This window comes from Leucopleurus acutus, assembly GCF_964270905.1.
Source record: "Leucopleurus acutus genome assembly, chromosome: 18".
Lineage (NCBI taxonomy): Eukaryota > Metazoa > Chordata > Mammalia > Artiodactyla > Delphinidae > Leucopleurus > Leucopleurus acutus.
The window spans coordinates 8,508,064-8,520,993 of record NC_139160.1 but is presented as its reverse complement, the minus strand read 5'-3'; the positions used below and the strand labels follow the sequence as shown (position 1 = coordinate 8,520,993).

The following is a 12,930-nucleotide window of genomic DNA, read 5'->3' as shown; positions in this document are numbered from 1 at the left end:
GGCAGACGAAAACTCAGACGAACTTAAATCCTTTCACTCATTTGTTCATTAAGCAAACATTCGAGTGGCTACACTGGGCCAGGTACTACGCTTGACACTAGAAACCAAGATGATGGGGAGTGAACAGCACTTTACAGAGAGGCAACAGCACAAAGAAGCTAAGAGAGCAGGTGAAGGAGTCATGTTTCAGAAACTGGGGATGGTTTTTCTGCCAGGACACAGGGCCAGGCGAAGGAGCAGTGGCCGAGGAGGCTTGAGAAGAACCCTGCGTGCCCTGCTAAATAACGGGACCAGGGTTCTCGTGGTGGTGACAGGAAGCCATGAAGCTCAAGGAGATTTGTTAAGAATTCTTAACGGTTTAGACATAATCTAGGATAAGTTTACCTTTAAGCTACTTGCTGAATAAAGAGGAGTCACATAAATAAATTCTACGGAAAAGACTGTAGGGGGTAGTTTTTTAGATTTAGAAAAGATTTCTTATGCCTAAATAGTTTTAAAATAACTTCTTGGCATGATCATTATTATGAAATTCTAAATTTCTATATGCATTTTGGTCTCATTCTGCATTTTTTCTTCTATTAATCTAAATAAGTAAATAAATAAAATGATAAAACACATCATTTTAATTTTTGAGGCTTTATGATGTGTTTTACTCTCTGGTGTGGCCTACCTTCCACCATCCACTGCTCTTTTTCTTTTCTTTCTATTTTTAGGGATTTCCCAGATATTCCTGTATATTTATTCTTCCAAATAAACTTCATTAACTACTTTTCTAGCTCCAGGAAACAAAAAAGCCCCAACTTTTTAGAAGCATACATTTATACATAAAAGATTTTTTTTGTCTGTTAGTAAAACAAGTGATACACCTTATAACTTGTTGAATGTCTTGGTTACGTAAAGGAATTTTAATAAACTACTAAAATAGTAAAGTTGCGCTTAAAATATTCCATCATTTAAAAATTTCAGGAATTCTAATTATCTGTCCTCTAATCACTCCAGATCAGCAAATGTCTATGATGTTAACACAGTGGTTAAAAGCAGACTCTAGACACACACTGCCTGGGTTTAAACCCATCCTTGCTCTGCAATTTATTAGCTGTGTGGCCAACCTCAGGGAACCTCTGTAATCTCTCTGGGCCTGATTTTCCCTGACTGTGAAACGCAGATACTAATCCTCCCTCCCTCCTAGGAGTGCTAAGAGAACTTAAGAGTTAGCACATAGAGGGGAGTTAGCACTGTTCCTGCCCATAGTAACTATTATTACGTACAAGGTGCAGATTCAGCAGCAAACAAAGGAGATTCGTCTCTGACTTCAGGGAGCTTCCTTTCTAGTGGGAATGTCTCCTCCTTTGTGCATTTCCCTTTACGGGTGTATATATTATTTTATATTCATATTTGCATAGTGTGTCATCCAAAATTCTCTCTCGTGCCTTATCTCGCACCATGAATCATGGCCAGGTAGGGCAAGTAGCATCTAACTTTCGTTTAGGAGCTTAACTAAGATCTCTAGTTTAAATGATTCAGATGACTGTCTTCTGTTTAACTTCTTTTACACTTTTTCCCTGTCCTCCTACCCACAATTATCTTTTGGGGGCATGTCGTTGTGACTGACGTGCTCTTACTCTTAAGAATATGTTTGAGATCGTCTATTTGTGCTCCCATAGAGACTGAAGAGCAAGGTGGCTGACTTAAGTTTTTATTTTGTTTTAACCGTGGATCCTGTACCGGTAATTGCTTTGTAGCATTTCAAGATGATATCACTGATCACTGCAATTCTCTCCTAAAATGATTTCCCTTGTTTCTCTTCCATTCTCGGCATTATCATATGATATTCTTAAACTGCAACCATGATTGTTTACTTCCCTGCCTTTAAACCACTTAAGTGGCTTCTAATCACCTCCTGGACGACGTCCAAATTCCATGATGTGGTGCATGAGGGGCCTTTGGTGACCTTGCTCCCCCATCACCACCCTCCGCCTCTACCCCCACTGTGCTCTGTGCCATAACATCCCTTCTGCAATTCATCGAATGCCTGGAATGCCTCCCTACCCTTGTTTTACTTGGAAAATTCCTACTCCCCAGCAAGATTCATTAGGTGTCACTCCTGTGTTACGTTCCCCTGCCCCTCCACTCCTTCCTATATCCCAGAGAGATTACCAAGTATTCCTGTTCTCTGACTTCTAGAATGCTGTTCTATGCCTTTACTTGTATTGATATGTTTCCTACCAGACTGTGAGCTCCAGGTATTTTGGACTGTTCACCTCTGTGCCCTCAGTGACTGCCGTACAGCAGGTTATCAGTAAATATCAATCTTTTTTTAAAAAAAAGCAAACTGTGAGTAGTAGCTGAACAACGTGACGCGTAAGCAAAATGTCTTTATATAGAAACTGTACAAAAGGCAACCCTTAGTACGTAGCTGAAGCTAATGGACATGATATTACTAAACATCTTACACTTTTACAGCATTCTGATATTTCAAAAGTACTTTCATAGACCATGACATCAATTGGGCGATTCTGTCATTGACAGAAGCCAAATCACTGGCTCAAGTCTTCAAGCCAGTAAATGACAGGTGGGATAGGAACCGACTTCTGGTCCAGTAAGGACTGTTTTCTCAGAAACTGGAATGTGTATATTACAGGATGCTTACTATATCAGGCGTTGTTATCAAAATTGTACACATACTAACTCTTTTTAATTCTCAGAATCATAAAGTTGATACTGTTATTGTATCCTTTCACAGATGAGGAAATCAAGGTCCAGAGGGGCTAGTAAGTGGCGGAGCCTGCATCTGAACCTAAGCAATCTGGCCCCGGTGTCTTCCAAACATGAATTTTCCCACCTCAGTGGAAATATTATATGGAGGCTGATCAAATATGCTGCTGGTACCTACTAGACTGTACTCTACTTGAAAACAGGACTTTTTCCTCATTGTCTTTGTATGTCAACAGCAGCTAACATAACAAGGTCTTGATATATAGTTTCAGGATTTTGACACTTTTAACCTATGTCTCAAACCACCGACATCTGTGTCAAAAGTCTCCACTCCAAGATGGAAAGACTATTCTATTCTTCCACTGGAATACGCTTCTCAATTAATTAATTAACCAACAACTTATCTATTCCAGCTCTGAGGTTACAGTGATAAAACTGTTCCAAGAATCTAGTAGGTTTCAGAGTGGATCTTCCCTGGTCTCCTGCATCTCATCTCAGTGCTGGTCACAGACAGACTTCATGTGACATGTCAACCTGCCCAACACCATGCCCACCTTCTTTAAATTGTGCTTTTGATTTAGTTAAAGCAATTCAGTGTTAACAGTAACAAGTAGGGAGCACTGAATTCACTGATAACTTGGCTAGTGACAGGGTCATTGGACAGACCCATGTTTCCCATGACCCATCAGCTGACCACTTGCACCCAGTCACCCAGGCTGCCTATGAATATGCAAATTCCTCGGCTGCACCCAGACATTCTAAACCAGAATCTCCGGAGGTAGGTTTCAACAAGTTGCATTTGTAACAGGCTTCCTTAGAGATCCTTATGCACACAGAGATAAAGATCCATTGATTACAGATCAATAAATAATTTTAGTCTTTTCATCTTGTTATATTCAAAACTCTTCTAGATTTCTCTTGCACTGCAACTAAAGCAACTGAAGTAAACCTATTTCTTTCTCATATTTCCTTGCACATATCACAGTCAACACCTTCCTTCCTTTTGGCATTTCCTTTTGATACCTGAATCAATTTACTCTGATCATAATGCAATCTTTTTGATGACTGTATTATCCAAATAACATATGTGCTATAGTTTAGGATAACCTCTAAAATTTCTGTACCAAAAAATTACAGAGATTATTTTTCTATTCATTGGCTGAATAAATAAGGCATTCACAGAAAGTAACACACCTGTCATCTGATCACTAATTTTTGGACTCAATTTGTGTGCACTATTAGAATTTATAAATTCCACTTTGAAATGTGCCTTTGACAGATCTGAAACATAGATAAGAGATTTTCTCAAGTTTATAGAAATAAAGTTAATATTAAAGCAGTATAACTATTTCTTGAAAATTAATATTTAAATAGCTAATACGGCATCGCTTACATTTGATATTTGCAAAGAGGATAGTAGTTGTTTTAAATGGTACCATACATTTTAATGGATTCAGGCAATGACTGTGGAATCCTTAATATATTACTCAATCCTTCCCCTCATAAAATAAAGATATCATTAATACCCTTACTTTTACGTGAAACGTTAAGAAAAAGCACTCCTTTAACTTCATAGTGATTATTACACACAAAGATATATTAAGTGCCAAACACAAGTTTCATCAAACAAATTTATGGCAACGAAACTTTGAGACTCTTAGCGGAAAGCAAAAGACCTTCCTTGTCCCCTCCTCTTCCCTGCCCCTTCTGAATCCGTAATTCTCTATCATCATATCCTATTTGATTTTCTTCATAGCAGTTATCACTATCTGAAGATTTTTCCTCATCTACTTGTTTCCTGTCTGTTTCCTCCACTAAATTACAAGGTCTAAGAGACCAGCGTGTTACTATCTCATTCATCACTTATTCCCAGCACCTGGAACAGTGCCTGGTACAGTTCTAGTGAAGAATTGTTGACTAACTGACTAAGCGAATGCATTCAAGTCCCAGTGCAAATAGTGACTGAGACAAAAGAAGAATCCTTTTTAATTCTGTACTTTGGTTTCTAGTACTATGAAGCTAAGCTGACTAATGTCTAACCTTCAGATGATATACCTTCAATATTGCTATCTGAGCAAAATTTTTAGAAAAACATAACTAATATCATAAAAGCACAGAGGGAGGCCAATGCAGCCTGTGACATTGTCATGATAATCCATGACATGTATGTAAAGGCCCTACTGCTGGCCTGGCTCATAACAGATCTCCAATTAATGAGACCTATTGTTGTTATTAATTATACAGTAAATAGATTTCTTAACTTTTGAGGTTTCCTTTTTTGTTTGTTTCTGTGATCAAGACCTCACGGGTATATTATATTCATTATTTTAAGGAAAAGGAAATTTAAAGATTCTCCCAATTATATCATCCATTTTCGAGGATAAGAAACGTGTACATAGTTATTATGAACACAATAATTACGACATTTTAAAAGAACTATTAATAAATGGGGATTCATGACAAAAAAAGTACTATTAAGTCAATTTTTCAAAACATATTTCCCTTTTTCAGAATGAGATATATTATGGCATATGTGAAGGGAATGTAACATTTTAAAATAGCTCAATATGTTCAGATTCCGACATAAAATACATAGAAGAAAAAAGTATTGGTCACTACTCACCAGGGGTTCCTGAAAGATGTCAAGGTCGTGGTGAGAAGGTGTTGTAAACTTCTCACCACTTTACAGGGGTCTATCGCTAATACGTGGTTGACCGAGTTAACAAGTGTAAATAAGGACTTCACGTTTGTGTTACCAAAGCAGCCTGCTTCTGACAGACTGACGCTGAGGATAAACCAGGGCACTGACGTTAAATGAGCATTGAATCTGAGAGCTTGTTTACTTTGAAAGCAGATTTTTCACACTCACACACATTTCTATTCTGCTCTATGTCATGCTGCCACCTTGATGGCTCTCCCCTGCAGAACATATCAAAGGTGGCTACCAAGTTCAACATGTAAGGTTCAAACACTGGGTTCATTATACATGAGTATATATAGGGGTACATATAGGGGATGGGGAGAGTACATATAGAGATGTACATATAGAGATGGGGAGTACATATAGGGGATGGGGAGACAAGTAGGGGAGGGGATGCAGGGAAAAAGGGATGGTGACCAGAGGAAAGAGCTGGATTGGTGGTCCTTTCTGAAATGATACGTTTGGCTCTAAATCCCACAGAATACTGAAGCCATTCAAGACAAAGTGTACTCCTAAAGCCATGTTAGTTTTTCCCCAGGTATTTCTTCCCTGTCGAGGACACTTGAAGAGGTTTGGAAGGTTTTCTGTATTTTTTTAAATGGTCCCATTTAATCCCTACTGGGTTTAGTTCTAAATATGTGTGATACAATTTTATTTCGATTGTAACTCATCAGGTTTAGTTCTAAATACGTGTGATACAATTTTATTCCGATTGTAATTCATCAAGGATCTTTCTGTATCTTTTACCCTTGAGGAGGTGAATTCCAACAATTTATTACCCATAAAGTGAAATATCATTGCCTTTCCGTTGCCTAATAACTACCTCTTTCATGCTTCACGGATTACCAGACCTCCATAAATGGCACAGGTAACTCCCTACTCCCAACTTTTATATCCCTCCTTGTCGGCATCACGCATTTTGAAACTTCATTACATATCCCCCAATGAAATGCCAAGTTCCTTGAGAACAGGGACCCTAGATCTAATTTTTATAGAACTAACATCCCGATCTTTCCCATTTCCGGCACCTTCCCTAGCACCTCTACTCCTTCTGATCCTATTGCCTTTCCCTTTGAGAAATCCTGATGCTTGAAATGTTTGCACAGGGAAACACCATGAGCGTGCAGCCCTTCTCTCTAGGGCTGTGTGTAACCCTGTTATTAAGTCTTTCTGGTGGGCTTCGACCAGACCTTCAAACAACATTCTAACTTTAAAGTAATTAAGTGCAAAGTAAGATTATGCTGCTGTATTTCAAAAGCAACTCCAGACACCAAGAATTTTGGTATTTTTGGCCACAACAGTAAATTGTCAGGCAAAACACTATTTTGGTTCTAACTAAAATTCATCACAAACACATTTAGGATAATATATACAGAAAAATGAACATTCTTAATCATTTCTCTTTTTCTTTCGTTTTGAACAAAATGAGCTTTTCCTCTTTGTGTAAAATGTAGAAGAAAAAATATTTAAATGGAATAGCGGAATAACTTAAAAATGGACCAATATAACAAAAAAATGACATTGGGTTACGTGTTGGAGGCGTTTGACAGATGGATAAATCCCTGCATCAAACATCTGAAGGTGGCCATTATATAATAGCTGATTCCCTGAAAAACACTGTGTTTTCCAGAATTCTTAAAAGCTAATTCTATATCCACTGCTATTATATTTCCCTGCCAATTTGAAGAAAATAAACGATTCTAATCTTGGATTTCACAATCAGCTTTTAGAGCCAGTACACAGCTGGTGCTTAAAACAGCCCCAATGCAGACTATTGTGTCATTATATGATAAATGACAAAATGATATAATTAATCTTGACCATTTCACCAAATTAAAGGGTCTTAGAACAAAAAAGGCAAGGCAATATGTATAAGCACATACAGCACTTTACAACTAAGTGCATTTCAAAAATTCTAAAGAAGCAAGTATTAACCTTGTAAAAGGAATTCAACATCTTTGGACACAACTGAGAACAACTGTGAAAAACATGTGCTATTTGCACATATTAGAAACAGTGTTCATTTAGTTGTCTTTTATCAATAGGTCACTAAAACTTAAAATATGTCCACAACATTAAAAGCTATAAAGCCTATTTTAAAGCTAACCATTACAGTTGGTTTAACTGTAGGTTCCTCGGTTTCAGGCACCCTGAACTGGTTCTCATGTCACCCAGCATCTGAACAGCTGCTGTTCAGTGAACGCTTAGGACTGACTGGCACGTGGCTTTAACAGAACATCTTCAAACAATCACAAATAACAGGGACAGGAAATAAGTGTTCTCTGCTACTAGGTCAATCCTCCCACAGAATGGAACGTTTTCCCCCCCCCCAAATATTTCCCTAGCCTGGAGGAGGTTAGAGAAAGGCTGGAGGAGGTTTAGGTGAGCTTCTGCCAGTGAAGTGTGGCCTCCCTTTTTTTAATCATTTAGAAAAAGTGTGACCATAGATGCATATAGAGGGGTATTTAATTCTACCTTTAAAATAATCCTTCTTAGGGACCTCCCTGGCAGTCCAGTGGCTAAGACTCCACACTCCCAATGCAGGGGGCCCAGGTTCACTCCCTGATCCGGGAACTAGATCCCACGTGCTGCAACTAAGACCCGGTACAGCCAAATAAATATTAAAAAAAAAAAAAAAAAAGCTTCTAAAGTGATCCTTCTTAGACGAGAGTGTACAACATTGTAAATTGACTATACTTCAATAAGAAAATTAAAATTTAAAAAAAATTTTAAAAGAAAAGATTTTCCCCCCCAATTTGACATGATTCCTCTTAACCCCAGTTGCCTTCTAAAACTGACTATATTTAATAAGGAAAACTCTTCTTAATATTTTTTTCATTATTCCAAAATAGTACAGGATCATTTCCCCTACAGACATCAGGAGTCACTCTCAGAAACACACAAACCAGGCTCGGATTCATACATATTTTTATAGAAGACTTTTCTGAGCCGACAAATACTAACTTTAAGGTTGGATAAGCAGTTGTTGAGGAAAACGTGCCACCTGTTCAGGAATAGCTGCTTCTGGCTGACGCAGAGCAGACAGGTCACCAGCGGGTACAAGGCCTGAGGAGAGAGAAGATGAGGTCACAGGGTGATGTCTATTTCAACCAACCAGGTGACACACGCTCTCTGGAACCACCACCCACTTTGTAACACACCCAGGCGCAACAAGTGCGGTGCAGACGTGGATACTTTGCAAATGCTTTCTGAGGACGATGGGGATGGAATGCTCTAGAGTTATGTAGAGGGTAGAGAGTGAGTTTCATGGATCATAAGTGGAAATCTGATTCACTGATTTAGTCTTCACTCATAAATTTTAAGAACAAACTGTCGTAGATCACTCTCAAGCCTCAGGAAAAAAAGCAGGAAGGCACACTGATTTTGAAAATGTTACTGGCTTTCTGGCTCATAAACATCTACCAGTTTGTCCCTGTCTTAGAGGTAGGTGTATGTGTTTACTTTTGCATGCAATCCTCCTGTAATTAAGGAAGATTCCTAAAAGAAATGTTACTGCATTGGTAAACTCCACCCAGACAAATTTAACCGCAGAAGGAATCTGCTTACGAGTGAATAAACAGAGGTGCTACTGTGCTTTTCCTGCCTAACTGGGCAGGTTTCCCGCAGCAACTGGAGAAGACAGAAAAGCTTGTGGGCAGCCACCCAAACAATATACATGCAGAACCCACCACCATTTTGCTGAACCAGATTACGGCGCTCCCCAAAATTAGGGCTAGTGAAGATTAAAACAAAAATATAACTCGCTCATCCATTAACTTGAATTAGCAAAAATCTATTGCCACAACGAGACTCAGTGCTTAACAATCCATACACTTATTTTTTTGTTGTTGTTAACTTAGTTTTAAACTGACTTTGAACTATTACTGCCATTGAGTGCAACTCTAATTCCAGCCAGTAATTTAAAAACAAAAATACAAGCAGTCACCACGACCACAGAATGTAGACAAATGAGCAAATCTGTCGCCACTGCCAGCAAAGCAACTATTTGCTCAGATAATGGTGGTAATGTTCATACTTTAAAGATTAGCATAAACAAGGCTAGAAACCAGCTCCCTAAGCAGCCCGCTTCCTCCATACTATCACAATTACAGCTGGTCTACCACCTGCTGATTCATAAACCAGAGCTTTATTTACCATGGAGGAAAAAAGTTGTGGTAATTTAAAAGACTTTTCTATGCTGCTCTTCAGTACAAAAGCATTCCCCGAAACTGTTTTCTCAGCCTTCAGAGAATCTTTCCAATGGTCAACTATCTGTGTCCCAACTCCCTTTCCTGCCTGGTTCCATTTTGATTCTGAATATCAGGATGGGAATTAGCCAGTGAAGCTTCCTGGGGATTGAGAAAAGAAACTGTTGTTATAAACTTTAGTCTTCAGATTGAAAAAATACTCAGAAATTAAAATAAGTCAAACCCATCTTGAAAATAAACAGCGGAATCTTTAGGACTAGAAGGGTCCTTGAGGTGACATGGTCTAATCCCCTTATGTTACCTTGATTCAGTCATGGTCAGTAATAGGTGGAAGCTCTAAAATTTGAAATGCTACCTCTCTTTGAGGAAGCTGTAGGTAGTTCTCCCATCTGTGGAACCCTTATGACTCTCAAATAGATTTCGGCCTAGGAATTTTAGTCTCTGCAGTTTTGTCTTTTGAATTTTCTCAGAGTTACTAACCAAGGAATGCTTCTTTCGAGAAGAAAGTTCCAGCGTGGTATCATATAGGCTTTCAACAAAGTTTCTGAGGCAGGGAACATTTACTTCATTTTTAACAGCCTGAAATAGAGATGCATGTTTATATTATATTAATGAAATTGTTGCTTCTCTAATCCAATTTGAAGAAGTTCTTAAAAATGAAAATGTAACTCACAGCAGCAACTGGGACAAGAATTTCAACAAAAAGCCCAGCCAAGGCATGCTTGATATCTTTGTCTTTGACCTCGAGGAAGTAATGTGCACATTCCTAAGAAGCAGAAACAGAGTAAAGGGAGGGAGAAAGATTTAAATGTGCACGGAAAATGTATGTCAGCAAATTTAAGCAAATAGATCTTAATTTAATCACACCCAATAACACAGCATATTCCATAATCTATTAAAAAAAATCACTGGATTCAAGCATTTATATTTAAGTTCACAATATCTTCCAATGACATTTTACAAGGCTGGTTTTCTCACTCTCCCCCTAACTTCTATCCCCAAATCACTGAAAATCACTCTGTCCTTTGCTGAAAGGACAAAGCATCTATAACCAGCAAGCAGACATTCATCCAATGACTTACTAGTTGGTTCATTCAGTGACTCATTTGCAAGAAATTTCTATTGACTACCTACTGTGTGGGGGGCCCTGGGGCCTTGATTAACCCACAAGCACAGATCCCCAGAGAAGGTAACCATGGGAAGAGAGGCAGAGGACATTAACCTTATTTTAGGCCCTGACAGCCCTGTGCACAGAGCTGTTTACTTGTTAGGCCCTGACATTTTAGGTGTTTATTATTCAGATAGTTTCATGAGCAAGTCTGGAATGCTTCCCTTCCCCACCTCAGACAAGAAACCTTTGGAATAGTTTCTTAAGCAAGGATGTCTATGCTTGTGGACTCCTGTCTACAAAAGGGTATTTTTGGCTGCCCAGGGAATAATATATTAGAAGAGCTGGCCTGTCCAGAATTCTGCCAGCCCCTTTCCCCTTCCTGGTCTTTTGGGTAGTAACTTACTGTGGTCTTTTTTACATGTTGTTTTCATGGAAAGGTCCAAGGCTACATGTATTGGTGATGACACTTTAATATCTGTGTCAGCTATTACGTCTTATTTTCAGCCCACATTGGAACTATCACCAACAACAGTTACTCAAGTTCCCAGTATATCAATATCATACTAAGACATCAGTCCGAGATACGCACTGCCAGAATGGGAAGTCTTTGAGAGTTTCCCAATACAGAATAGAGCTTTATGGTCCCCAGAATTGTGGCCCTTTTCCTACATTATTTTGCATACATATGTAAATACTGTCTCAAATCTTAATTCAAGTACATAGATACACAAATCATTAGCATGAGAGAGAGATAAAAATAGTTAGCATTTAGTGAGTCCTTACCACGTGCCAAGAATGCTCAGAACCACCTTCCAAAGTTAGTGTCATTATTATCACTCTGCAGACAAGGTAAGTGATGCTGGGAGGGGTTAAGTGTGACTTGTCCAAGGTCACAGAGTTGGTAAGTGCTGAAGCTTGAATTCAAACCCAAGAAATTTGATACAGGGCCTATATTCTTTTTTATTTTAAACTGCTTTTTTTTTTTTTCAAACTGCTTTTTTTTTTTTCCCCCCAGTACGCAGGCCTCTCACTGTTGTGGCCTCTCCCGTTGCGGAGCACAGGCTCCGGACGCGCAGGGTCAGCGGCCATGGCTCACGGGCCCAACCGCTCCGCGGCACGTGGGATCTTCCCGGACCGGGGCACGAACCTGTGTCCCCTGCATTGGCAGGCGAACTCTCAACAACTGCACCACCAGGGAAGCCCTAAACTGCTTTTTTGAGATACAATTCACATACCATGCAATTCACCCTTATAAAGTATATAACTTGACAGCTTTTAGTATATTCACAATTGTACATCTTTCACCACAATCAAATTTAGAACCTTTTCATTATCCCAGAAAGAAACTTTGCACCTGTTAGCAGGCATCCCTAACCTCTGCATCCACGGCGTCCTCCTCCAGCCCTACACGACTACCCTTCCTGTCTCTACCGATTTGCCTATCCTGGACATTTGCTATTATGAATAATGCTCCTATGAACGTTTGCATTCAAGTTTTTGTGTGGACATATATTTTCATTTCTCTTGGCTATATACCTAGAATTGGAATTACTGGATTATATAGTAATTCTAGATTTCAACGTCTGAGGAACTGCCAAACTGTTTCAGAAGCTGCTGTGCTGTTTTCCATTCCCACCAGCAGCGTATGAGGGTTCCAATTGCTCTGCATCCTCACCAACAGATAACTTGCTGTTGTCTGTCCTTTTGCTCATAGCCATCCTAGTGGGTATGAAGTGGTACAACCTACACTCATAACCCCTGTATCTAAACTCTTTATTAAGATCCTTACTAGATCTAATTCACAGCAGCATTAGAAAAAAAAATCCCTTTAGATACTAAAGTTTTATAAAATCTAATAGAGCTGTGCGGACTTCCTCGGCATTCCAGTGGTTAAGACTCTGCGCTTCCAATGCAGGGGGCGCAAGTTGGATGCCTGGTTGGAAAACTAAGATCCCACAGGCCTGCCTCGTGGCCAAAAAAACAAAACAAAACAAAACAAAACACACACACACACACACACACACACACAGAGAAAAACTAATAGAGCTGTGTATTCTGGGAAATCCTCATTAGCAATAATTCTTTTTTTTAGTACATAACGGTGAACACTGTGTCACAGACACCTAAACCTGTATGGTTTAGTTGATTTTTTAAAAATTGATTCCTTTTTATAGTATGAATAAAAAAGATATCAT

General features: G+C 39.0%; 1 protein-coding gene across 2 annotated transcripts in view; it reads right to left on the bottom strand.

The window, feature by feature from the left end:
• Positions 1-12,930, bottom strand: part of FRY (FRY microtubule binding protein) — a gene marked incomplete at its 5' end in the record, with an annotated part of 329,047 nt that overhangs the window by 142,634 nt on the left and 173,483 nt on the right. For both annotated transcript variants that reach the window (XM_082859749.1, XM_082859750.1), the window contains 3 exons: positions 8,381-8,482; positions 10,105-10,203; positions 10,298-10,390. In XM_082859749.1, the coding sequence (XP_082715875.1) occupies positions 8,381-8,482; positions 10,105-10,203; positions 10,298-10,390 (294 nt within the window). The remainder of the gene's footprint in view (positions 1-8,380; positions 8,483-10,104; positions 10,204-10,297; positions 10,391-12,930) is intronic.